A 27,529-nucleotide genomic window follows, 5' to 3' on the forward strand; every position below is an offset into this window, starting at 1 on the left:
ATGCTTGGTGTTAATCCCAAAGGAAAATACCTAAGATGTATTCTGTTTCTTCTTTCACTGCAGGATAAGATATATTTAGAAAATTAAGCCTGCATAGGCTACTTTTCACTTACTTGGTTGTGACCATAGAAATAAGAATGACCTTGTTTTATTATAGGCTGTGTTCTATTTTAAACATGACAGCTGTACACAAAAATACATGTATTTGTTTTATGTTCATTGCTTGGATAAAAAGCACATAATCATCCTGTGAATGCTGATGAGGACTAGCCTGACTGACACGACTCGGTGCAGGAGGACTTCGAGTTAGGGCGAGGAGGACAGGCCTAGGTTAGAATAATATCCTTATAGCATAGCCTACTATTAGCCCAACCAGCCGAAAGATGGCGCTTTTGCTCCTTTTACGTCGATTCTCGTTATACGTCAGACTTTAATGTATTCAGCTGGTAATTTACTAGTGTCCCTAGTGGACCGTCTCGTAAATACAACATCCTCCATTCAAGCTGAAAAGGCGTCAGTTTCCTCCATAACTCAATCTAATGGCTCGTCGGTGGAAAAAAACGGGGGAAATGTTTACTACTGTTTTAATGAAACAAAAAAATGCACTATTATCAAGCACACTTGGCCCTTGTAATGATGTTTAGGCTACTGATGTTTTCGTCATTTGACCATGCATTTTGCTGACCGTGCGTCTTGGTTGGGTATTTATTTAAATGTTGTCGTTATAAAAAAGTATATTATACCGGGTTTCATGACCAATGCTTTCTGTTTTATAGTTATAACAAATGCACTCCACGAATACAATTTATTCAACACTTATATATGTTTTATTTTACACATATAAGCAAATAAGAGGACCCGTGACCAAAACGTGCCCCACCCTATGGAAATCAAATGCCCGTGCAAACGGATTCATTCTGGGCGCCGGCTCTGAAGCAAATCAGCAATCTGTTCGCTAGCTAACCCGACCTGTGTTGATTTACTGTTTGCTGGTCCAAATCAGAGGCCCTAGTCTGCATTTGAACGCGGCACGTGTATAACTACAATCAGTTAGCAAGTCGGACGTTTCCTAGTTTCGACTAGCACATCAACTGTGCCACAAAATGAGTGACAAAACCTGGCCAGATATTTTCAAGTCATAAGTCAAAGTAGAGTCACGAGGCTCCAAGTCAATGTGCTAGTTGGAACTAGGAATCTCTGAAATGTTCGATTTACTAACTGGTTGTAGTTATAGTCTACACACGCCGTGTTCAACAATTCAGAAAGTTGCACATTTTCCAATGTCCTAGTTCCAACTATAATATGAACTCGGCACAAGTCAAAAAGTCCCTATATCACAGCCGGCCGTGATTGGGAATCCCATAGGGCGGAGCACAATTGGCTCAGCGTCGTCCGGATTTGGCCGATGTAGGCCGTCATTGTAAATAATAATGCGTTAACTGACTTGCCTAGTTAAATAAAGGTTCAATACATCCCACAACATTGAAAGTCTTGAACGCGTCCAAGACAGCGCGTCATACAAGTCAGATGAGCCAAGTCATATGACCTAGTGCCAGCTAACGGAAGCAGAGGAAAACAAAGCACCACGCAGCTGCGGTAGCGTATAATGTTAATCTGTTGATTTCACGATTAGTTAGTTGAACAAACTATTGTTAAGACTCAGCCATGTAGCAAGCTGATTTACCGTAAATGAATAGGGCACATTGCTGTTGTAAGTCTGACTTTATATGGCAGCATATGTTACCTAGCTAATGCAGATCATTTGGTCAGCAGTGCTCCTCATCTGTTCCTCTTTTGCACTTTTAGAATTCAGCAAGGCTCGTGCTCTGAAGATGGCAGATAATAACTTTCTTTCAGTCTTGTTCATAACACTCTGTACGGTCATTACATGTGGTGAGTTTGCCCTTGTTCAACCAACAAGCTATGATTTTAATAGCTGGTAATCTTGCCGCGTTCAAAATAACTGGGAAATCGGGAAAAATCGGGAACTCATGCTGCGTTCGCATGCTAGTCAGAACTAGGAAGCTCGGAAATGTAGTTGAACGCTGCAGGTGTATAACTACAACCAGTTAGCAAGTTGGACGTTTCCTAGTTCCGACTAGGCCGTGAGCGCTGTAAAACAACTTAACTCAAAGTCAAATCATGACGTCAGTGATCTTCAGGTCAGAAAGTCGAGTTGGAATTCTGATTTGTATGACCGTTCAAATAGTTTTTTCCCGAGTTCCTAGTTTTGAACACGGCATGAGGCTTCTTTCTACAGCTCCAACCTAAAGATCACTGACGTAATGATTTGACCTTGTATTTTTCAGAGTTCCCAGTTTTCTTGAAGGCACCATTTGAACCAGTATCTTGGCTTGAGAAGAAGAAAAATAGGACAAAATCTCCTCTGGCGCCCAGGATCCTGCAATTCAAAATCCCATTAACCAGCTCTGCAAACGTTATAGTCAAATTGTATTTCTCATGATCGCCGAATAGCTTACAACAGATGTTGACTTTACCGTGAAATTCTTACTTACGAGCCCTTCAACAACAATGCAGGGTTAAAAAGTAAGAAAAGATGAGCAAATAACAAAAGGGAAACGGTAACAAAATAACCATAACAAGGCAATAAAAAGAGTACCGGTATTGAGTCAATATGCAGGGGTACGAGGTAATATGTACATGTATGTAGGTGTAAAAGTCACTAGGCAATTAGGAAAAGGTCTAAATAAAATCAATGATCTTTCGGGATACTGTGCTGCTGGATCAGCCAACCTGTGAGTGGCAGTAATGAGTGAATTTATTGGAGGTGCTGAAGGTGGATTTAGCGCATGCGCACTTGGTCAAAAACGTTTTATTTATACCTTTTTTGGAAGTGCATACTGTGTGTACTGTGTGTAACGGTAGTAATGACTATAGTTGTTCTGCGAAACTCGATATTTTGGTGAGTACCATTATGACGTTTGCAGAGCTTGTTAATGGGACTTTTGCCGCGTTCAAAACAACTGGGAACTTGGAACACTACAACTTCAAGACAACTTGGAAGTGGGAAAAATCGTTTTGAACAGTCATTCAACTCGGAATTCCAAGTCGGGAACTCGGCCCTCTTTCTAGAGCGCCAACCTGAAGATCACTGATGTCACGATTTGACCGTTTTTCCCCGAATTCCCAGTTGTCTTGAAAGCACCATCAGAATTGAAGGACCCTGGTTATCAGAGGAGATCTAGTCATATTCATCTTCTCCTCAAGCCCAAGTACTGTTTTAGGAATAATACATTTTGCTAAACAGCCCTATTTGAAAACTGCAATATCATATTCTTTCAACAGATGGGAGTGTATCCCTGTCTGCTCCAGCCACTGTAAATCTGGAGGTCAACGGTTCAGCCAATATCACCATAACACCTAGGTAACTTTTCTTATATCTGGGCATCTATTGCCAGTTTGTATCAGTATTCCATATATGTCTATTTGTTGTGATGTGTTATAATGCAGTGTTTGGCGTTTTATTTCTTTTTGCAGCTCTCCTCTTAATGTGTCCGCACTTATTTCTTTTAACTTCACTGACTCCTCTGCAAATGTTACCTCGATACTTCAACTGCCTCAGCAGGTATGCTTTTTAAACCACTCAAACTTACTGAAAAGCATGACCAAAACACCATGTAATTGATTATTAATGCAATCTGAGATCTGAATCTGTCATATTTCAAAGAACTACAGTAGCCACAGTGTGTAAAACATCAATACTCTGTTGTAGGCATAACGGTTTTATATATTATTTATATGTGCTGTATTTCTGATTTCCAGGTACAATTGCCTGCAAACGCCATATCAAGCACATTTGAGGTTCATGCAGAGCATGTGGGTCAGGTGACCGCCTATTTATACAGTAACAACACTGACATTGCAAGGTGAGTTGTTCTCAGTTTCTGTCTTTTAGTGAATTTCAACTCTGAGAATTTCCCACATGTCACATTTCAGACAGATTTTAAACCAACACAATGTACTTAAGAGTCTCTTTATGTTTTCCAGCTTTAAGACCAGAATCCGTTTCTTGGTCATTAGAAGCAACATCATCGATATCATTAACCAATTAATTGGTTGGATTTACTTCCTTGCATGGTCTATCTCATTCTACCCTCAAGTATATGAGAACTGGAAAAGAAAAAGGTAGTGCCTCAAACTGTCATATTTATTTTTTAAACAATTTAATCTCAGCCTTAAATGATTTAGACTTAAAGTGCATCTGGATTTGATTTCTGACTTTGTCTATTTGACAGTGTGGTGGGGTTGAACTTTGATTTCCTGGCACTCAACTTGACAGGCTTCATTGCGTACAGTGTCTTCAATGTAGGCCTCTTCTGGGTTCCGTACATGAAGGTAAGAGCTCTGCATGCCCTCACTAACAGTGTAACAAATTGGGACGAATCCTAATTTGAGATCTACATGCACAACTCAGATTTTTGTGTCATTCATGCATTGACACCAATGGGGATTTGTTCAAATATTTTGGTCTTCTATGGACCTATTGACTTGTTTTTTACTCCATATAGTTATATTTTAAATATTTTTTTTAGGAAGAGTTTGTGAAGAAAAATCCAAACGGTGTGAACCCAGTGGATGCCAATGATGTGTTTTTCAGTCTCCATGCAGTTGTGCTGACACTTGTGTATATCTGTCAGTGTGCCATCTATGAGGTGAGTAACAGAAGACTAGTAAAATAACTTCCTAGATGTCCCTCTTTGGTTATAGGCCGGAGAAAAATAATGATCAGTTTATGTTTTGATTGTTGGCAAAAAGATACTGTATGTCTGATCCTTTGAAAGGAAAGCATTGTTGTCAAGGCCTCAAATGAACATTGACAGTTAAACGCTTGTTGAAAGTAATGACTGTGTTCCTGTATGTGTGTGGTAAAGAGAGGAGGGCAGAAGTTGTCCAAGATCGCTATTGGCCTTCTGGTGATTGGATGGACATTCGCCCTGGTCACCCTCTTTGTTGCTGTGGCCAATAAGATCACCTGGCTGGAATATCTCTATTATTTCTCCTACATTAAGTTAGGTATCACCCTCGTCAAATACATCCCACAGGTATGGATTTCACAATATTTGACTGCATATTGAATGGTTTTAGCTTATACACAATTATAATTTGTGTTACAGTAGATATTGTTGATTTTCATGATCACCACTACATTGTCTATCATCAATACACTGTCTGTGTGTGTTCTCAGGCCTACATGAACTACCAAAGACAAAGCACGGAAGGGTGGAGCATTGGCAATGTGTTGCTGGACTTCATAGGAGGCAGCTTCAGTCTCATTCAGATGATCCTTCAGTCGTATAACAACAGTAAGGCTGCTCACGCATACCATAGATCACCAATGTGCAGACACCTCAGTAAAACATAATTAGTCAAAGTGAAAACCACAGTCAAAGGACAGTCCCAAGAATTTAAAATGTGTCTTCAATTGCAGTCATTCATTGTTTATTTATATAGCTTCTATCTTCATGGGTTTTTCTTAACTTAAAAAAAAAGATATATATTTTTTTACAATTATTCCTGCACGAGACAGTGGCACAATTATGTAGAATAATTTCCTTTTCATGCCCACCCACGCACAAGCCCGCCCACCAATTCACCATCTCTTTCCCTGTGTTTGGGAGAAAAGCAGACAAATCATAAGAAAAAGTCAAAAGCATAAAGAATAACAACAACAAAACCATAAAGAAAGTGGAAAATAAAATGGTTTAAATAATGGTATTAAACATGGTATAATAGTAAATTGAAATAGTGATACATTTTGATGTTGTTTTTCAGATTAGTTCCATCAGTCACACATTCTGCCTTAAACCATTAAATAATTCAGCATGTGATGTAGTATGTCAGGGTATCATATAATGTTTCTATTGTTTCCTAGATGAATGGAAGCTCATCTTTGGCGACCCCACAAAGGCTGGACTTGGTTTGTTGTCCATATTCTTCGATGTGGTGTTCATCATTCAGCACTACTGTCTATACAGGCATAGAACACATTACGAGCCTATGGGTGACCAGAAATAGGCTAATAACCTCTCACTCTCTACCTCTGCCAGTGAAACTGGGGCCAAATTACTTCTTATAGGGATTTATACTATGCAGTGTTCAAGGCCATTGAATGAGAAGCTATTTAAACACAGGGCATTTGCTTAAGTACTTTTTTTCAAAATGATTGTTTAGGGTAATAGGGGTTTCTTTTTGTTACATAATTTGTGAAGAAATGATTAGTTATGGTTTGATACCACTAAGGGAGGAACTCTGTAATCTTTTTAAAAACTGACTACATTTACATCTGTCAAAGCAATAGTTCATTTTATACAATACAATTGTTTATTTTGAAATGTGTTCTATATTTGAAAGGTAATTTCTATTTTGAAATGTAAATAGAACATCATGCTTTATTGTCAAATTAGTAAAATGTTTTCCACGAATTAAGATTAGTGTGATGTTTCATTATGCTTAAATTGATTTTATGATGGACTAGTGCACAGCACAAAATTGGCGGTGGGGACTATTTCTGTTTTGTTTTGTTGCACAAATGTGTAAACATGACTCCCCCTAGAGGTAGTAACATTTATTTATTTGTCGAGCCATAACGCGCATGTCTACCGCGGAGTATTGTGGGTGTCAGTAAGGAAGTAAAATGGCGGACCTGGCAAACGAAGGTAAGGATTCGCTCAGGGAGAAAGATAAACAAATCTAATGAATGAACCACAATAGCGAGTGAATGTTTCCCAGACAGCTTCGGGATTGTCAGCAGATGTGCAGGGAATGCGCCGTTGTGTTTGCAGCTCGATGTGGAGGCAGCAGTTTGACTAAACATTAGCATACGTTAGATCCCCGGCCTTTGCTGGCTATATTTTACAGGGATGTGGAGTGGGGGGCGGCGGTCCGGACTGTGTGGCACAACCAGGAGAGGGGCAGTTAACTTTTTTTTAAATATCACATCTTTACAGAACTAGCTAACATAAGCTACCTACCAATATATCAGCATGTTTTTGTAGTTAACTAGACAAGAAAAGCAAACAAATTAAATACTCACGAACAATAGGGGTCACATGTGGGGAAACACCGGGTGGAATTTGTCTCCCCGAATAGCCTTTTAAAACCTCCCACCATCTCCATGTAGCTTGATCTACTATGGTCAGAAACTAGCTAACGGCAACACGCAGACAACAATGGCTATGTCCGGCTATGTAGTGTTTTGCACCGCGGTGTTGCTTACAGACAGAAGTTCAGAACTAGGTCCTTCTTGTTCTAGCTCATTGCCGGAGGTTACAAGTCACAGGTGTTTGACCCATTGTAACGTTAGGCCCGACAGACTACATGTTCCAAATTCAAAGCGTAAGTAATTTACTGCACTAGCCAAGTGGCATAACAGGATTAACAACGTGCTAAACTAGCTATATGGATTTGACTGACTTTGATATATACGATCAAGTCAATCCATTTTATGTAGCTAACAATGCAACCCTGTCTCAGAGCGTTTCGCATTATTCTGTACATAACTCAGAGCGTTTAGTATATGTTACGTTTTGCTTGGTATGTATTAATTTATGGATGTGTATCACCCATTCGTATGATATGAATTACAAATCGTGTTATGAAATACAAATCTTATATGTTAAGAATTTGCAAAACGTGAGTGCATACATTTTCATATTTGTTCGTACTAGGTGGCTAACGTTAGCTAAAAGTGTTACGGTTAGGGGAAGGGTTAGCTAACATGCTAAGTAGATGCTAAAAACTAGTTAAAGTTGCTAAAATGCTAATGTTGTCTGTGATGAGATTTGAACTCGCAACCTAGACATTCGCGCCATACGCCTGCTCCGACCAACCACCCGACTTTCGTTCTTGCCTTATGTAACCGTCTGTCTTATGTAACTGTACCAAACGTAACATATCATACTAATTTGAGCGTCTTTGATTTACATTTACTATGTTACGTCTAGTCTATGAGACCAGGCTGAGCAATGATGCCAATGCAAATAGGTATCTTGTTGAGCAGGGCCAGTATTGAACAGTATCTATCGCTGAAATGTGCAATCTACTCAGCTGCACATAATGCCTCGATCAGACGAACGGTGTCATTTGCGTTTTGGGACACCAGCAGTACATTCATTTCCAATGGAACGCTGCGTTTGCCTTGCAGCATTGTGTTGCAAAAGCAGTGCATTTTGTGTGTCGTTTGCATCAAACTGTATGTGTAGACTTGACAGAAATGGTAGCAAAAGGTGATTGTTGAATTTTGTTGCACACATATCCAGTAATAATTTTGGATTACATGGATGAGCTAGACACTGCAAAATGTATTACTCGGCATTGATGCCATGACGCTGTCGGTCTTTATTATACATTTTATCTTAATTGTTTTGCACTGACTGCCTTGCACTGGCTCTATGCACAGTCACACATACTACACTGACACTCCAACACACTACATACACTCACACACACAAACACACATGCGTATTGACCCCACTCACACATAGGGTGTTTCTCAAAATGCATACTACCATACTCTGAGCACGAGAGGGTTGATGTTGAGATATGTCTGTTATTTGAACTCTGAAGCATTTATTTAGGCTGCAAGCTGAGGCTGGTAACTCTAATGAACTTATCCTCTGCAGCAGAGGTAACTCTGGGTCTTCCTTTCATGTGGTGGTCCTCATGAGAGCCAGTTTCATCATAGCACTTGATGGTTTTTGCGACTGCACTTGAAGAAACTTTCGAAGTTCCTGAAATTGTCTGCATTGACTGACCTTCATGTCTTATAGTAATGATGGACTGTTGTTTCTCTTTGCTTATTTGAGCTGTTCTTGCCATAATATGGACTTACCCCTATTTGGTAAAAGACCATCTTCTGTATACCACCCATACCTTGTCACAACACAACTGATTGGCTCAAATGCATTAAGAAGGAAAGAAATTCCATAAATTAACATTCCAGGTCGCTACCTCATGAAGCTGGTTGAGAGAATGCCAAGAGTGTGCAAAGCTGTCATCAAGGCAAAGGTTGGCTACTTTGAAGAATCTCACATTTTAAATATATTTAGATTTAACACTTTTTTTGTGTTATTTCATAGTTTTGATGTCTTCACTATTATTCTACAATGTAGTAAACAGTAAAAATAAAGAAAAACCCTTGAATGAGTAGGTGTGTCCAAACTGTGACTGGTACTGTATATCTAGATGATAATTATGAAGTAAAACATTTGCTTTGTGTATATTTCGTTTTGTCTCTATTGTGGCATTGTCCTGGCTGGAAGAAGGTTCAGTGAATGTGGAGATACAGCATGAGGTAATACATTTGAGAAGCACTCCCACTACTGTAATGTTTTATGCGTTCTTCACACTCTCGTCCTCACAAAAACGTACTCGAGAATGTCCTCGAAGTATGCACTTGGAGCATGAGTGTGGAGTACGGTAGTATCATATTGAGAAACACCCATCGACACACTTTCACACTTCACATACGCTGCTGCTACTCTGTTTATTATATGTCCTGATTGCCTAGTGACTTGTACCCCTACCCACATGTACATACTGTACTACCTCTACTACCTCGTACCCCTGCACATTGACTTGGTACTGGTACTCCTTTTATATTGCCTCGTTATTGTTTTTGTGTCACAATTACATTTTTTAACCTTGCATTGTTGAGAAAAGGCTTGTAAGCATTGCACTGTAAAGTCTACACCTGTTGTATTTGGCGCATGTGACCAATAAAAATCTATTTTTATTTGATCTAGGCATAAGAGCACAGCCACCGGAAGTCCAAACTTTCAACTGGCTCTCTACTGGATTTTTTCTGATTTTACCATCAAAAAAATACTGGGACTTGTAACACTTCTCTTCAGTGCATGCTCGTTCATTCAAATGTGTGAGATTTAAGATGTGAAATTGAAGGTCGTATGGCTAGCTTCAAAATAAGAGGCTTAGACGGTAGGCCCTATGTGAATAGCTAGAAGACTAATGAGATTAATGCCTGTAGCCACTCTTTGCTCCAGAATGTCACTGTGTTTCTCTGGAGTTAGTCTATTTGACAGCTGCTCCATTGAAAGACACTGGAACTCCCATTCCATTTTGTGAAACCCTCTCACTTCTCTTCTGTGGCCTGGATTCCTTTCTCATTTCGTCAGATGCACGAGGTCATAGGAGACGTGTTTGCTATTTGAATCTGCGACAGTCATTGGACGAAGCCTATCACACACATCATTCATTTCTGTCCGTTTCTAATTTCAATCAAATGGGAAGAATAATCAGTTGTTTTGGTCTCGACAACTTGTTCCCCTTACTGAAACTCATCTGATTTTCCTTCTGTTCTTAGCAGGAAGAATGTGAAATGTTCAGTTTGTGATGGTTAGAGCCAGAGGTAGGGATCAAAATTGAAAGCATGGACAAGGACAAGGACAAGGGTGAGTGGAGATGGGTGAGGCCTTTATGCTGAGTGGGTAGGGGACCCAGAAGCAAAACCAGGTTGCACTCGATCTTACTTTAATAAGATAATGTTTTGGTCCGAGGTGGATCTTTGAAAGTTTTTTCCAAATAAGTTTGCCTTGTTAAAGTTAGTTTGTGTGCAATATTGTACAGGCCTTTTATCTTGTCCAGCACCTGAGTTCCGATGATGTGAGCAAGTGTCACCTCACTGATTTCTTGATAAGTTATTCTCTCATGGTAAAGAGCTGAGGCTATATGCTGCATGAAGTAGAATAGGTTATACTGAACAAAAATATAAACGCAACAATTTAATTTATTTTATGAGGAATTCAGTCAATTGAAATAAATTCATTAGGCCACAATGTATGGATTTGACATGACTGGGAATACAGATATGCATCTGTTGGTCACAGATACCTTATTAAAAAAGATTGTCCTCACAATGGGCCTCAGGATCTCGTCACAGTATTTTTTTGGATTGGAATTTCCATCAATAAAATGCAATTGTGTTCGTTGTTCTTAGCTTATGCCTGCCCATACCATAATCCCACTGCCACCATGGGGCAGGTTGGCATCAGCAAACCCACACGACGCCATCCACGTGGTCTGCGGTTGTGATGCCGGTTGGGCATGCTGCAAAATTCTCTAAAACTATGTTGGAGGCGGCTTATGGTATTGAAATTAACATTCAATTCTCTGGCAACAGCTCTGGTGGACATTCCTGCAGTCAGCATGCCAACTGCACCCTCCCTCAAAACTTGAGACATCTGTTGCATTGTGTTGTGTGACAAAGCTGCACATTTTAGAGTGGCCTTTTATTGTCCCCAGCACAAGGTGCACCTGTGTAGTGATCTTGCAGTTTAATAAGCTTCTTTATATGCCACACCTGTCAGATGGATTGATTATCTTGGAAAAGGAGAAATGCTCACTAACAGGGATGTGCACAACATTTGAGAGAAATAAGCTTTTTGTGCGTAAGGAACATTTCTGGGATCTTTTATTTCTGCTCATGAAACATGGGACCAACACTTTACACGTTGTGTTTATATTTTTGTTCAGTGTACAGTACGTTGTATCTTAACAACAGACATTCATCTTTCAGTGTGAACACACTGAAATAACTAGCCTAGTCAGAAAGGCTATAGAGTACATTTCAACAGGCTAAGTATAGACTAGAGTGTGAAGGATATATCGAGTTTAACCCAGCATTGTGACACATTTTTATTAAATCAAGGATGTGCAGTTTGTTTTATCCACTTCATTAATTTGATCAAGTAAAAATGCCATTGAGTTTATTTTGTGACAAAGCAAATCCATTCAGTGTCCTTTTGGTTTTCATAAAAAGGGGAATGTTTCATTGCCATATCGCAGATAATAGCACTAGTGTGGTTGGAAACCTCAGTAAAACAATGTAATTATGCAGAAGTTCTCGTCAAAGGCCTTGCAGTGTGCATCCACCATGCACGTTTCACACCTGGAGGGCAAATGAGCAATGCCAAGCCATCACAAAGCCTTTTGCCTCACCTGGGGACGACTGACCACATAAACCGGCAAGCTAAAACACACACACACACACACACACACACACACACACACACACACACACACACACACACACACACAAACATGCATATTGCTGCCACACACAGACACACTTTCACATTCTTCACACACGCAGTTGCTATTCTGTTTTATCTATCCTAATTGCCTAGTCACTTTTACCCCTAACTACATGTACATATGACCTCAACTACCCCATACCCCTGCACATTGACTCGGTCGCAGTACTCCTTGTATATCCTCGTTTTTTAAATTGAATTGTGTTGCTAATTTTCTTAGTTTTGAACTCTGCATTGTTGAGGGAAGTGCTCATAAGTAAGCATTTCACAGTAAAGTTTACACCTGTTGTATTTGGCGCATATGACAAATAGAATTAGATTTGATTAACTAGGCCTACATATTGAAAAGCTATTTTTTTTTTTTGGTTGGAACCAAAAATCTTAAATTTGGACTCAAATAAAGGACAGATTTCCACTGGTCTAATGTCCATTGCTCGTGTTTCTTGGCCTAAGCAAGTCTCATCTTCTTATTGGTGGCCTTTAGTAGTGGTTTCTTTGCAGCAATTCGACCATGAAGGCCTTATTCATGCAGTCTCCTCTGAACAGTTGATGTTGAGATGTGTCTGTTACTTGAATTCTGTGAATCATTTATTTGGACTGCAATTTCTGAGGCTGGTAACTCTAATGAACTTATCCTCTACAACACAGGTAACTCTGGGTCTTCCTTTCCTGTGGCGGTCCTCATGAAAGCCAGTTTCATCAAAGCACTTAATGCGTTTTGCGACTGCACTTGAAGAAACTTTCAAAGTTCTTGAAATTTGCTGGATTGACWGACCTTCATGTCTTAAAGTAATGATGGACTGTTGTTTCTCTTTGCTTATTTGAGCTGTTCTTTCCATAAAATGTACTTAGCCCTGTTTGGTAAAATAGGACCATCTTCTGACTGGTACTGTATCTGCTTAATATCAGCTTTTACTGTTCAGTGTCAGTAGCTAGGCACATCAGCCTTCTAAATCGGGCTTTGCTGCCCTTTCTGTTCTGCATTTTTCATGTACCATGACCATCTCACCTTCACCATAGTTCAACATAGCTTTCTTTCTGTCATTTTATTGCCTTTAAAATGGGTGCTTTCCTCCTTTATACACATTACTGATTTATCATTTCAACAAAATGACGTTGAACGGCTGTGAAATAGACGTTGAATTGTCGTTTTCCCAGTGGGTAGAGCCTCCTCAATTAAGTTATGACTGGAGTTCTAATTATAGCGTGGGGAAAAGATTTACTAGGTCCTGGCTGAGGTTCTATCAAAGCTTTGTGGGCACTGACAGTGACAGGGGAGTCCACTTACACTGAATTGGATGCCTGAACCCTGAGGTGTATTGTGTTATGGGGAAGGTGAAGGTGAAGTAAGTGCACAGTTGTACAAAACTTGTCACGGTTTCACTTTGGCACAACCTGCGGGTCTTTGTCAGCTCTGTAGAATTCAACTGGTAATATTTGTAGTCTAGAAATGCAGACAAGGCTCATAGTAGGAGAGGGGGTTTTATAGACAAAGTGAAGAGACATCCATCATAAAGCTTTTGCCCAAAGATGTGTAAAGTGAGATCTCCAACAGTGACACATCTGATTTCTCTTGCAGAGAAGCATGCCATAGCCCCACCAGTGTTTGTGTTCCAGAAAGATAAAGCTCAGAAGGTGAGAAACACTCTTTTCATACCTCTTCTGAAAATGTAAACAGTGTGACGGCATGCTATGGAGCAGACTTGGCTTCACACTGACTGGATAATTTCCTCGGTTTCCTCTGTCTGAATGTCTGTTATGTTCTTCCTCTCTTTCTTCCTCTATCTCCATCTTTCTCTGTCAAACCCTTAACAGAGATCAGTAGAAGGGTCCAGTGCGGAGGATGGAGAAGGTAAGGATGAGGAGGGTAACCAAGCAGGTTCTAGTACTTTGGAAAATTGAAAATGTCTGTCTTATATTTTGCACTGAACAAAAATATAACCGCATCAATTTCAAACATTTTACTGCGTTACAGTTCATATAATGAAATCAGTCAATTGAAATTAATTCATTAGATCTAATCTATGGATTTCACATGACTAGGAATCTAGATATGCATCTGTTGGTCACAGATACCTTTAAAAAGGTAGGGGTGTGGATCAGAAAACCAGTCAGTATCTGGTGTGACCACCATTTGCCTTATGCAGCGTTACACATCTCATTCGCATAGAGTTGATCAGGCTGTTGATTGTGGCCTGTGGAATATTGTCCCACTCCTCTTCAATGGCTGTGTGAAGTTGCTGGACATCGGCGGGAATTGGAACACGCTGTCGTACACATTGATCCAGAGCATCTCTAACATGCTCAATGGGTGACATGTCTGGTGAGTATGCAGGCAATGGAAGAATTGGGAAATATTCATCTTCCAGGAATTGCGTACAGATCCTTGCGACATGGGGCCGTGCATTATCATGCGGTGATGGCGGCGGATGAATGGCACCGAAATGTGCCTCAGGATCTCATCACGGTGCATTCAAATTGCCATCGATTAAATGCAATTGTGTTCGTTGTCTGTTGCTCTTGCCTGCCCATACCATAACCCCACCGCCACCATGGGGCACTCTGTTCACAACGTTGACATCAGCAAACAGCTCGCCTACACGACGTCATACACGCTGCCTGCCATCTGCCCGGTATAGTTGAAACCGGGATTCATCTGTGAGGAGCGTACTTCTCCAGCGTGCCAGTAGCCATCAAAGGTGAACATTTGCTCACAGAAGTCGGTTACAATGCCGAAAGGCAGTCAGGTCAAGACCTTGGTGAGGATGACGAGCACGCAGATGAGCTTCGCTGAGATGGTTTCTGACAGTTTGTACAGAAATTCTTCAGTTGTGCAAACCAATAGTTTCATCAGCTGTTAGGGTAGCTGGTCTCAGATGATCCCTCAGTTGAAGAAGTCGGATGTGGAAGTCCTGGGCTGGCGGGGTTACACGTGGTCTGGGGTTCTGAAGCCAGTTGGACGTACTGCCAAATTCTCTAAAACGACATTGTGGTAGAGAATTGAACATTACATTTTCTGGCAACCGCTCTGGTGGACATTCATGCAGTCAGCATGCCAATTGCACGCTCCCTCAACTTTAGACATCTGTGGCAGTGTGGTGTGACGACTGCACATTTTGAGTGGCCTTTTTTCCCCAGTACAAGGTGCACCTGTTTAATGATCATGCTGTTTTACCAGCTTCTTGATATACCGCACCTGTCAGGTGGATGGATTATATTCGGTGACTAAAATGTGTATATATATTTGTGCACAAAATTTGAGATCAATATTTGCGTGCGTATGGAACATTTCTGGGATCTTTTATTTCAGCTCATAAAACAAGGGACCAACACTTTACAGTTGAAGTCGTAAGTTTACATACACTTAGGTTGGAGCCATTAAAACTCGTTTTTCAACCACTCCACAAATTTCTTGTTAACAAACTGTCGTTTTGGCAAGTCGGTTAGGACATCTACTTTGTGCATGACACAAGTCATTTTTCCAACAATTGTTTACAGACAGATTACTTCACTTATAATTCACTGTATCACAATTCCAGTGGGTCAGAAGTTTACATACACTAAGTTGACTGTGCCTTTAAACAGCTTGGAAAATTCCAGAAAATGATGTCATGGCTTTAGAAGCTTCTGATAGGCTAATTGACATCATTTGAGTCAATTGGAGGTGTACCTGTGGATGTATTTCAAGGCCTACCTTCAAACTCAGTGCCTCTTTGTTTGACATCATGGGAAAATCAAAAGAAATCAGCCAAGACCTCATAAAATAAATTGTAGACCTCCACAAGTCTGGTTCATCCTTGGGAGCAATTTCCAAACATCTGAAGGTACCACGTTCATCAGTACAAACAATAGTACGCAAGTATTAACACCATGGGACCACGCAGCCATTATACCGCTCAGGAAGGAGATGCATTCTGTCTCCTAGAGATGAACGTACTTTGGTGTGAAAAGTGCAAATCAATTCCAGAACAATAGCAAAGGACCTTATGAAGATGCTGGAGGAAACCGGTATCTATATCCACAGTAAAACGAGTCCTATATCGACATAACCAGAAAGGCCGCTCAGCAAGGAAGCCACTGCTCCAAAACCGCCATAAAAAAGCCAGACTACTGTTTGCAACTGCACATGGGGACAAAGATCATACTTTTTGAAGAAATGTCCTCTGGTCTGATGAAACAAAAATAGAACTGTTTGGTCAAAAGGACCATCGTTATGTTTGGAGGAAAAAGGGGGAGGCTTGCAAGCCAAAGAACACCATCCCAACCATGAAGCACAGGGGTGGGAGCATCATGTTGTGGGGGTGCTTTGCTGCAGGAGGGACTGGTGCACTTCACAAAATAGATGGTTCATGAGGGAAATTACGTGGATATATTGAAGCAACATCTCAAGACATCAGTCAGGAAGTTAAAGCTTGGTCTCAAATGGGTCTTCGAAATGGACAATGACCCCAAGCATACTTCCAAAGTTGTGGCAAAAGGGCTTAAAAGGACAACAAAGTCAAGGTATTGGAGTGGCCATCACAACGCCCTGACCTCAATCCCATAGGAAATTTGTGGGCAGAACTGAAAAAGCGTGTGCGAGCAAGGAGGCCTGTCAGGAGGAATGGGACAAAATTCACCCAATTTATTGTGGAAGGCTAACAAAAACATTTGACCCAAGTTAAACCATTTAAAGGCAATGCTACCAAATACTAATTGAGTGTATGTATGCTTCTGACCCACTGGGAATGTGATGAAAGAAATAAAAGCTGAAATAAATAATTCTCTGCTATTATTCTGACATTTCACATTCTTAAAATAAAGTGGTGATCCTAACTGACCAAAGACAGGGAATTTTTACTAGGATTAAATGTCAGGAATTGTGAAAAAGTGAGTTTAAATGTATTTGGCTATGGTGTATGTAATCTTCCGACTTCAACTGTACATGTTGAGTATATTTTTGTTCAGTATAGTTACTTTGCTAATCTTTGCTCATTCTGTCTCCTCCAGACTCTGATAAAGATGAGAGTAGTTACTGTCCCCCGGCCAAGAGGGAAAGGACATCGTCACTAACACAGTTCCCACCCGCACATTCAGGTAATTGTACATTTTGTTTAATTAAAATACTTTCCTTAGTGTTTGGAGAAAGGGTGTGTACTCATGTTATTTATCTTTGTCTTATGCAGTTTCTAAGAATAATGTGTTCATGCCATCCAGTTTCTGTCAGTCCCCGACAGGAAATAATAATTCAGATTCAGAACCTGGTGAGTTCATGAATAGTTATCTTAAGATCTCCTTTTCAATCTATTTGATTTTTGCATGATAAGGAAAACTACCCTTGAAGAATCACATTTTTTTTATAAACAAAGTTCTGGCTTAGCTTCCAGCTATCTCACGTTCCCTCTCTCTTTCTCCTTCTTTCTCTGTTCTCATGTCAACAGAGGAGAAAACGGTTGGGTTTCGCCTGAAGCCTCCCACCCTGATCCATGGACAGGCTCCTAGTGCAGGTGGGTGCTCTCTCTCTCTCTCTTTCTCTCTCTCTTTCTCTTTCTCTCTTTCTCTCTCTTTCTCTCTCTTTCTCTCTTTCTCTCTCTTTCTCTCACTCTCTCAGGGAATTTTTACTAGGATTAAATGTCAGGAATTGTGGAAAAGTGAGTTTAAGTGAGTTCTCTCTCTCTCTCGTCATGTTAGTTCTTAAGGCTTTATTGTCCATTTAAGGGACAAAGGAAATGGGTTTTGGGGGTCTAGTATACAGGCTCCGTAACAGGCATAAACACAATGTACAAAACATCACAATAAGAGTGCAAAAAGATGTCCCTTCTTTATCTGGCTTTGGTCTGTCCAGAGCCTTATATTTAGGTCAAGTATAATGTGTTGCAGGTGTCCCGAGCCAGAAACCCAAGGAGCAGCAGCGCAGTGTACTACGACCCGCAGTACTGCAGGCCCCTCTGGCCACCAAATCACTAACCCAGACCGGTAAGCACACTTTCAGGACGGATGCACCTTAGTCTTCAGATCCTCTCAAACAAACAGCTGTATTGCTTTGTTCTGTTCTGCGATGGCCATTCTCCTTCAGCTTTCTTTCATCTCAATGTGCTTCGACAAAACATTTTTTGAAGGTGAAAGGAATCCAACCATTCTCTTCTTGTGGTTCCTGATAGGGTTGAACAGTGGTACAAATGGAGTGAATAGGTCATCTGAGGGTCTACCAGTCACCCAGAACAACACAGAGAAGTGTGATGACACGACCACGTCACAGGTAGGCTGAGAGGTGAAAGGGCGTCAAAAGTTTGGACACCTACTCATCCAAGGGTTTTTCTTCATTTTTACTATTTTCTACATTGTAGAATAATAGTGAAGACATGAACACTATGAAATAACACATATGGAATCATGTAGTAACCAAAAAAGTGTTAAACAAATTTTAGATTCTTCAAAGTAGCCACCCTTTGCCTAGATGACAGCTTTGCACACTCTTGGCATCTCTCTCACCTGGAATGCTTTTCCAACAGTCTTGGGATTTTGCGGTCCAAATCATCCCAAACCATCTCATTTAGGTTGAGGTCAGGTGATTGTGGAGGCCAGGTAATCTGATGCAGCACTCCATCACTCACTTTCTTGGTGAAATAGCCCTTACACAGCCATGAAAAACAAATGATAGTCCCACCAAGCACAAACCAGATGGCATGGCATATCGCTGCAGTATGCTGTGGTGGCCATGCTGGTTAAGTGTGTCTTGAAAGCTAAATAAATCACTGATAGTGTCACCATTGCTCGTGTTTCTTGGCCCAAGCACGTCTCTTCTTCTTATTGGTGTCCTTTAGTGGTGGTTTCTTTGCAGCAAATCGACCATGAAGGCCTGATTTCAAGCAGTCTCATCTGAACAGTTGATGTTGAGATGTCTGTTACTTGCGACTGCACTTGAATAAACTTTAAAAGTTCTTGAAATTTGCTGGATTGACTGACCTTCATGTCTTAAAGTAATGATGGACTGTCATTTCTCTTTGCTTATTTGAGCTTGCCATAACATGGAATTGGTCTTTTACCAAATAGGGCTATCTTCTGTATACCACGCCTACCTTGTCACAAAACAACTGATTGGCTCAAATGCATTAAGAAGGAAATAAATCCCACAAATTCACTTTTAACAAGGCACACCTGTTAATTGTAATGCATTCCAGGTGACTGCTTATGAAGCTTGTTGAGAGAATGCCAAGAGTGTGCAAAGCTTTCATCAAGGCAAAGGGTGGCTACTTTGAAGAATCTATAGCATATATTTTGATTTGTTTAACACCTTTTTGGTTACTACATAATTCCATATGTGTTATTTCATAGTTTTGACTCTACAATGTAGAAAATAGTAAAAAATAAAGAAAAACCTTTGAGTAGATCTGTCCAAACTTTTGACAAGTACTGTATATAGTTATCAAGCGAGTTCATAACAACAACAAAAAACACAACAGGACAAGACACAAAGGCAGGTTTTATGCTTGAACATTCATTATGGAATTTCCATGAATGTCTCTCGCTGCTTTAATCTTCTTTCAAGGAGAAGAAAAGCGAGAGGGATGAGAGCAGGACAGGAGGAGGGAAAACTGATCCTCCTGTGGAATACACATTTGTATTTGGCCAGAATGTCTGAGCCAAGCTGACCTTGAATAGTTAACTCAAGTGCATGTCATATGGAATACTTTTCAAAGATGTTGTGAAGTGCTCTGGGCTTTGCCTCATACCTGACAACAGCCCACTGGGTGTGTGGGTAAATCACAATATAGCAGCCTCTTGTGGCCTTGCATGCTTTGTTACATTCTTTTGATCTGTTCCTTTTTTGTTATTTGTCTGATCCTTACCTTTTTCTCCATTGGTCTAGGTTGAGCAAAGCAGTGAACAGAAAGGCTCTACATCAGCAGAATCAGGGGAAACCAATTATTTCCTACAATACAGAAGCACTCCCAGGTTAGCCGTTTATGGATTCTGTCTACAATGGATATGATCAGTCATCTGTTTTATTAGGCTACTCTTTCATCTCCCCTATCTAACATCCTTTCTCCTGTATGTTTCCCACCCAGCTTACAGAAGGCTGAGAACAAGGCTGACGACGGGGATAAGTTTGTGTTTGGACAGAACATGTCGGATCGTGTCCTGGTAAGACTTGCTCTTTGTGAGACTAATCTAGTCATCTTTTATCACTGTTTTTTTCTACCATTTGTCCCTCTTCCAACTAATGATGGCATCCACAAAGTTGTGTTAAAGCATGTTGTATAACATTCTTGTTTTGCAGAGTCCGTTGAAATGTGAACAAGCAGCCGAGGGCAGCAGAGATCCCCCCACCGCCCCGCCCTGTGAGCTCCCGTCAAAAGACAGCAGCCCTGATAAAGGTGGGTAAATAAAGACCATACTGGATATGAAATTAATGTTAAGAGGCTTATGTAATGGCAATGCAATGAAGGAAACACCTGGCTTTTTTCAGGCCCCTACTATGTGACAGTGTTTGAATGTGGTTTTGGTTCTCTTGATTGCAGATAACAATGTGACAGAGTCTTTGGAGGAGTCGGCGGCGGCCTACACCAAAGCCACAGCCAAGAGGTGTTTGTTAGAGAAAGTAGAGGTCAGAACTGGAGAGGAGTCAGAGAGTAACGTTCTTCAGGTATGCAAGAGGTTTCCTACGTATTTGGTGTTTAATTGCTTGATTTCAATGTCAGAGAATGTTTGTAGTTTACCATGAAATTGAGCAATTGATGATTGATAGTTTTGTGTTTACATGTCTCCTCAGACAGTTGGAAATAGGCTGAAATGGTCCATGGTCATTCTCTGACAGTGGCATGTTTTTTTGTCTCCTTAGGTCCAGTGCAAGTTATTTGTGTTTGACAAAGCTTCACAGTCTTGGGTTGAGAGAGGCAGAGGACTGCTAAGGCTCAATGATATGGCTTCCACAGAGGAGGGATCGTTACAGTCCAGGCTGGGTACAGTCATTAATCATGAATTAATCATTAGTCATGAATCAAATCATATCAACAATTTAGTTAATTTAAAAATCTCAATACACTTTACTGTCATGCCACACTGCCCTGGATTGTATCATATGATTCTATGGAGTTGTTTTTGTACATCTGTCAAAATGCAACTCCCATTTGAAGGTATTATTGGTTATTCTATACATTGTTTTCTGTGCTGTAGTGATGAGGACCCAGGGTAGTTTGCGTCTGATCCTCAACACCAAACTGTGGCCTCAAATGCAGACGGACAAGGCCAGCGAGAAGAGCGTCCGCATCACAGCCATGGACACTGAGGACCAGGGGGTCAAGGTCTTCCTCATATCGGTACGAGAAAGACCACATTACTTATTACTAGAGATATATATTTAAGAGTGTTTGACCAACTTTTAGAATGTTTAATATTGTTATAATGCTTTCAGTTACAAAGAATAGTTTAAATATTCCCCATGTAATGTTAATGGGGAACTAACATGGCTGCCATAGAATGTTGAAGTGTCACGTAAATGCATCAAAACGCAGAAACCGCATTGGCCCAACTCTCTAAATACATGGCTCTGGTTATTACATAGTAATGACACTGACAGTGGTAATAGATGTTGAGTATATCTAACACTTCCAGAACATCCAGTTTAGTGCTGATGTGTCATGTCTGTTCCAGGCAAGCTCTAAGGACACAGGGCAGCTGTATGCAGCGCTGCACCATCGTATTCTGGCCCTGCGGAGCCGCTCAGACCAAGAGCCAGAGCCCAGGGTCCCCATCCCAGATGGCCACATCCCTCATCCCCAGTCTAACGGAGAGGATAGTGATGAGGACGAACCGCTCACACCCACTGCCAACACCACAGGTAAACTATATAACCCCTTAGCCTAGCTGTTACCCTAACTTTTCCAATCACCACAAACTGATCTGAAGACCTCTTACAGTGATTGTTCAAAAAAGTGATCTAATGATATCCTGGACACAAACTAATGGTCCAAAACTGTTATCTGGAAGTGATCTGGGAAAAGTTGTCTGGTGGTCCAAGAAAGTTATCTGGACATTCCCCCTAACGGTCCAACAAACATTTGAAAGTTCAAGTAAGTGACCTTCGACACCCTCGCTGATGGGAAGTGGAAGTGATCTGGGGGGTTCAAGGAAGTGATCTGTGTGTCTTTGAATAGGACCCTTGCACTGTTTCCTTGGATGTTGTGAAGTGTCTTGGATTTTCCCTTATTTCATGCAAGCAAAAAATATCTGTCCCATTCAAAAAGCCCAAGAATGTGATTTAAAACACTATTTGATTGGACTGCCCTAGTCTATCACTCACCAGGCCTGTCTTTCCTCTCCCCAGAGGGTCCAGAGGCCCAGTCCTGCGGGACTGGCAGTGGGAGTGGGTCCTCATAGCACCTGCCCCCCTTCATCGGCTCACGCACTGCAGTCAGGACCACCTTACAGACCCCTCCATGGACACCTCAGGCCAGCATCTCCCCAGTGGTCCGAGGTCACAGTGGAGCGCCAGGAAGGATCCTATGCAGGTGTTACTAAGTTAACTCTGCAGTTCACACTCTGGATTCACAGTATATCCAGGTCTTTTTTGTTTAGTATTTGTCTTTTTTAACCTCTAGAACTGGATTTTGGGGGGAGTGGGGGGTGTTGTGAATTGGATGCTCATCATATTGATGAGTCTGAGGGAACGAGAAAGCAGTTTTCTTTTCTAGCTGATATAAGTACATTCTAAATAGTTTGCTGTTAGAAGTGGGACTTCTTTAGCCACCTTGCAAGAGAACAGACCTCAGGCACTTCAGTGGGGCTTGTGTTTTGTTCAGCGAGGTAAAGATTGAGTTGCATAGCAAATATTTGTTTATAAAGTCTTTTTTTATTTCACTGAGTTTTGTCATTGAAGTGTCTGAACTCTTACTTCAAGTTGTATTTTTCTAAGGCAAAATGCTTGCACACACTAGCTAGGATTAGTCCGTCAATACCTCCTCTGGCCACTGTTAGTTTTTAGTCTGTAGTCCACATTGTCATTTATTTTTTTACCACAAATCGGTTGAATTTAATCCCTTGTGCAAACACCTGCTTTGATGTTCGTAGCCATAAAATATTTAATTAAATAGTGGAATTTACCTGTGTTCATGATTATTATTATTACTGATACATTACGTTTTTATTGATAGTTAATATTATCGACTTTGTTTTTGAAATTCACACGAAAATTAACTAAATCTGTAAATAAGAAAGCTTGTTGGATTTTATTATTTTACAACAGGTTTGCACCATGACCCCAAAGTTTACCCTGAATATAGCCGTTAGATTTGTTTGTTTCAATTTATTTTTTATTTTTTAGATAGATCAGAAAAATATACATGTTCTCAAATATATATATGGAAGAAACCCTTTTTATGTTTCAGTTGTTTAAAATTATGTAATTAGTTTGCTTTAAATAAGTTCCAATCACAAGGCTTTGTTTATAACAACCACGATCTCAGAATCATATAAGACCATTGCAACAAAAAAAATCACTATTTTTTCATGCGATCAGAAAGGCCAATATAATAACTTTTAGGTTAGGGTGTTGGCATTTGGTGTATCTAGCATGTCATTATTTTCATCTGTCCTAAACTTGTTTGACATCAAAACCCTACAAAATGCACATATACTCTCAGAACAGCGAATGCTGCCATTTTATTCAAAGAGCTATAGACATTGGAACAGGTGGTACTACGCACACAGGGTACAGTATTTTTCACCAATAGTCTGGTGCTGAGCCCTCTATTTATTCCTTTGTTAAATAGATTGCCCTGGGTTGGTGTATTTAAAACAAACAGCCCTTAAAGAGAAGTAGATGACTAATGTAATATTTTCTTCAGTGAAGTGTAGTTCCTCTTGTTTTAAGCCTTTTTCTTCCTCATCGGTGGAATGAGTAATATTTCTAAGTTGTATTATAGCGTTCTACTTTTTCATTTACTACAAGCCTTTGATGTGAAAAAAATGTATTTTAACAAAAAAAAAGTATACTAAGAAAAGTTTGAAACAAAAAAAAACAGGCAAGTAGACATATTATTGGTTAAAATGTATAAATCCTGTAATGTATATTATTGAATAAGCAGCCTTTAAAGGAATAATCCACTCAAACTTTATTTAGGTAATTGTCATTTCACTGTTGATAATGAAACAAATTCCAAAATATAGTTTTTGAGTGGATTACTCCTTTTAAGTGTAAAAAAAGGACAACTCCTTATTTAGTACTCTTCTTCACCACAGTCTATAGAAACCTCACCGTGTAATGTGCTCTGTAAAATTGTGTTCTCTCCATTTTTCACATTCTGCTTGTGCAGCTACAAACAGGACTATTCCTAATGGCCCAGTTTTTAAAAAGTCATCTGGGTTTCGCCTATCAGATAAGAATAGAATAGAATGAATGGAACGGAAGTCCCCATTCAAGTCAATGTTTTGTCCATTCTATTCATTCTATTTCTATGCATTTAATCCTATCTGATAGGTAAAATCTAGATAACTTAAAAAGACACTGGGCCCTGGACATGAATGTATGGCAACTTGTCTCTATATAAAGGGCCAGGGGCCGACGTTCTTCAGCACTTTTCCTTCTCTGTGATATTTCTCCCATCAATATGAATTGTTTTAATGTTCGTAAATGCACATGAACTGGGGCTGTCCATTGATGAATTGGCAAAGGTGGTTGATAATGAAGTGTTGAATGTTGTTTACATTGGGGTCGTTGATGGTTATTTGTTGGGGAGTGACTGTAAGACAGATATACACTTTTGTTCATGTTATATTTTTGTTGCTGAAATTTCTGTCATGTCTGCTATAGTTCCCTTAAAACATCTACCTGTTTTTTTTATTTTTTTTATGCCTAGCTGTTGTTGTTCCATAACCTGGTGCTTTTTTGTTGCATTTCCTATCACTATACAAGTCAATGTTGATGTTCTGTTAGATCGAGATCAAAACAGTACATCTTTGAATGGAAGTTGAGTGAAGAGGATGTTATGAAACCTAGTTGACATGGACGCGCCCTTGCTGCTATTGTACAAGGGCACCTATCTCATACTGTATCTGTGACTGGAATATGTTTTCATAGGAACATGTCATCTGCGTTGGCCTCTTAACATGCCATTAACTTCAATATATTAGGTGATAGTTTACAGTAGTGGCATTGCTGCTTGTTGTGATTGATCCAATACAACGCAGGTGTGTTCATAGAGTAGGTATGCCAGAGATACGCAAGGGATCGGAAGTGTTGCATTAATAGTCATTGGAATTGTCAGAAAAAGCAGATTAATTTCAAACAGGCTCCTTATGAGGGACAGGCTTGCTTACCACCTATCCTCTCTTTCCAATGGAGACATCTAGAGAGGAACCACACCTACCAGGATAAAAATGCTTGTCATTGAGGAGCACTAGAATAGCTACATGTCTCCTTTCAACAATGCCCACCATAACCAGTCATTTTGATATCAATCGCCCAATATGTGTGAAATAATTACAAAGATAGGCTACAAAGTCATAGCAAATGTCCATTCAGGCAACACACAGGAGGAGATACTGTACTGTACCTGTACCACCCCTGTTGATGTGTGTATCACAGAAAGACTACTTTGAATCTCCTCCTGTCTGAGATCTTGTACGGCTGTCAGAGCATCTACTAGCTGTAGAATATTATTTACCAATCTCTAATGCGTTCACTCGATGGAACGCCTCCTCTTTCTAATAACCCTAGTAGAGTGCCGTCAAATTGTTGACAAATTTGAGTCTTTTGGTCTAGGTTTTTCTTAGTTTTTTTCCCTTAAAAGGTTTTGAGGATATTAAAGAAGGCAGTAAATGTCCCCCTCCCCTCCACCACCCTATAGATGTATAAGAGATGAGGGACCRTGATGTGACTATGCTTAGATTGCTGATGGATTGAGCTGTAAACATTGGGCTGGAGAACCACAGCATTGCAGTGAGTCATTCTAGCGGTCTGGGCCTACTCAAGGGAGGCAAGGGAGCATGTGGCATGGATTTCTGTTTATAACGCTGCTGTCTGTCAGCAAACCATAGAGGTCTGTCCATCCGTCCAAACAAACCACAGGGATACTTGGAGATCTGGTTCAGTACTCTCTTCCCCCAGTCCTAGGGGTGGGCATCTTGGGACCTGGAGCGCTGCAGGGAGTGCAGGCTTTAGTGCCGTTTAGTTAATTTGCGCATAATGATTTACAATAAAATAGAAGAAAGATTAGAATAAGCCCTGAAGGCTGGTGAAACAAAGGCCTGCACAGCTCTCCATGAACAGAGTTGCCCACCCCTGTTTCAGTCCCTTCATCTGAAATTCATTGTTGAGTCTACTGTTTTGACAGGTGAAACAATCATGTTATTTTTTGCTTTGAGCTTTGGTATAAAATGACTACAAAAAAGGCAAAAATATAAACAAAAAAACTAATATAAAAAAAATCACTTGTGTTATAAAAAAATGTTKATGTAAAATTGTCATATCAAATGTATTTCAAAATTACATTAAAACTTTTAACAGAAAGCAAAGCTTGTTTTGTTGTTTTCATGGTTTAATCAAATAGCTTTGATTGTATGGTTTCACTTGCATGTTAGGTGAACTAGAGTAAGTCGTTTCGAAGTACAATAGCTAATCCTGCAAACTCAGACTGTCTCAGTGTAGTGAGTGTTGCTCTCTCGCCACAGGAGGGTGCTCTTGGTCTGAAGATGGTTCACTATCAACAGGAGGGTGCTCTTGGTCTGAAGATGGTTCACTATCAACAGGAGGGTGCTCTTGGAGGAGGTACGAGAGACCATTCAAGCAGAAGTTCTCATTGATCTCACTCTTGTATGTTGAGGAAAATTATCACACTCGCTACTTCACGAAAACAGCAATCAAAAATACGCTATGTTCCTTGGCTTTTGGTCGTTAATCAACAATATTCTTTTGTGAAGCCTGTACATCTTGTACAGTAGTAGAACAGTGTATTAGTAACAAAAATGGATATGAGCATACAACTTTTAGCATAAACATTTTTTTATAACACAGTGATTTTTTTTTTATATTATATATGTTTTTTTGGTTCATAAGCTAAACATTCTTTAGACCGTTCTGTTTCTCTAGTTGAAAACGTTTCATGTGCTGTAATACCCAAACATGGACTTTGAGAATAGAGGTAGTGTAGATATACCTCAAAATCAGACATAGCAGAATTGTTCTCAACTGCTAGGACCTCAGTTAAAGAGACGCATCTCGCTCAACAATGCAGGAATAGTTGTGCTAGGAGGCTTGTGAAAGCGGATCTTACAGACAAAAGCAGGACGGGATCGGCGGCAAAGACAGCTGTCTCAGGTTGACAACGGCCTGAGCAGGGCGAGACTAATCACTTCTTATGGTGCTGTGTAGGCAGACTAAACTGAAAGCATGCATGGACGCAGTCTACGCATGCTTGGTTCTGGTCACGATCGTGAGGTGCATTCAGTCACGCTTATTCTTCTTTCTTATATTTTATTGT

General features: G+C 40.2%; 2 protein-coding genes across 4 annotated transcripts; both read left to right on the plus strand.

Annotated features, from left to right (window-relative positions):
- The first annotated feature begins 1,487 nt into the window (after positions 1 to 1,487).
- On the plus strand, positions 1,488 to 6,447 carry LOC111952318 (cystinosin). Of its 2 annotated transcripts, none has more exons than XM_023970890.2 (11): positions 1,488 to 1,596; positions 1,807 to 1,893; positions 3,307 to 3,385; positions 3,499 to 3,586; positions 3,784 to 3,887; positions 4,009 to 4,146; positions 4,257 to 4,356; positions 4,554 to 4,673; positions 4,893 to 5,063; positions 5,207 to 5,324; positions 5,894 to 6,447. In XM_023970890.2, the coding sequence occupies exons 2-11, from the start codon at positions 1,833 to 1,835 to the stop codon at positions 6,034 to 6,036; spliced, it is 1,122 nt and encodes a 373-aa protein (XP_023826658.1). In that variant the 5' UTR covers positions 1,488 to 1,596; positions 1,807 to 1,832; the 3' UTR covers positions 6,037 to 6,447. The 2 variants fall into 2 exon arrangements, with proteins under 2 accessions (XP_023826658.1, XP_023826659.1); XM_023970891.2 differs by having other exon boundaries at positions 1,492 to 1,711.
- A 178-nt stretch (positions 6,448 to 6,625) lies between these two features.
- On the plus strand, positions 6,626 to 24,887 carry LOC111952317 (ran-binding protein 3). Of its 2 annotated transcripts, none has more exons than XM_023970889.2 (16): positions 6,626 to 6,677; positions 13,651 to 13,706; positions 13,887 to 13,923; positions 17,061 to 17,147; positions 17,237 to 17,314; positions 17,492 to 17,557; positions 17,931 to 18,026; positions 18,212 to 18,309; positions 19,921 to 20,006; positions 20,120 to 20,195; positions 20,332 to 20,428; positions 20,573 to 20,697; positions 20,893 to 21,013; positions 21,228 to 21,370; positions 21,705 to 21,891; positions 22,378 to 24,887. In XM_023970889.2, exons 1-16 carry the CDS (start codon positions 6,656 to 6,658, stop codon positions 22,428 to 22,430), a joined length of 1,428 nt encoding a protein of 475 aa, XP_023826657.1. In that variant the 5' UTR covers positions 6,626 to 6,655; the 3' UTR covers positions 22,431 to 24,887. The 2 variants fall into 2 exon arrangements, with proteins under 2 accessions (XP_023826657.1, XP_023826656.1); XM_023970888.2 differs by lacking the exon at positions 6,626 to 6,677 and adding an exon at positions 6,754 to 7,356.
- The last annotated feature ends 2,642 nt before the right edge of the window (positions 24,888 to 27,529 follow it).

This window comes from Salvelinus sp. IW2-2015, linkage group LG26, assembly GCF_002910315.2.
Source record: "Salvelinus sp. IW2-2015 linkage group LG26, ASM291031v2, whole genome shotgun sequence".
Classification (NCBI taxonomy): Eukaryota; Metazoa; Chordata; class Actinopteri; order Salmoniformes; family Salmonidae; genus Salvelinus; species Salvelinus sp. IW2-2015.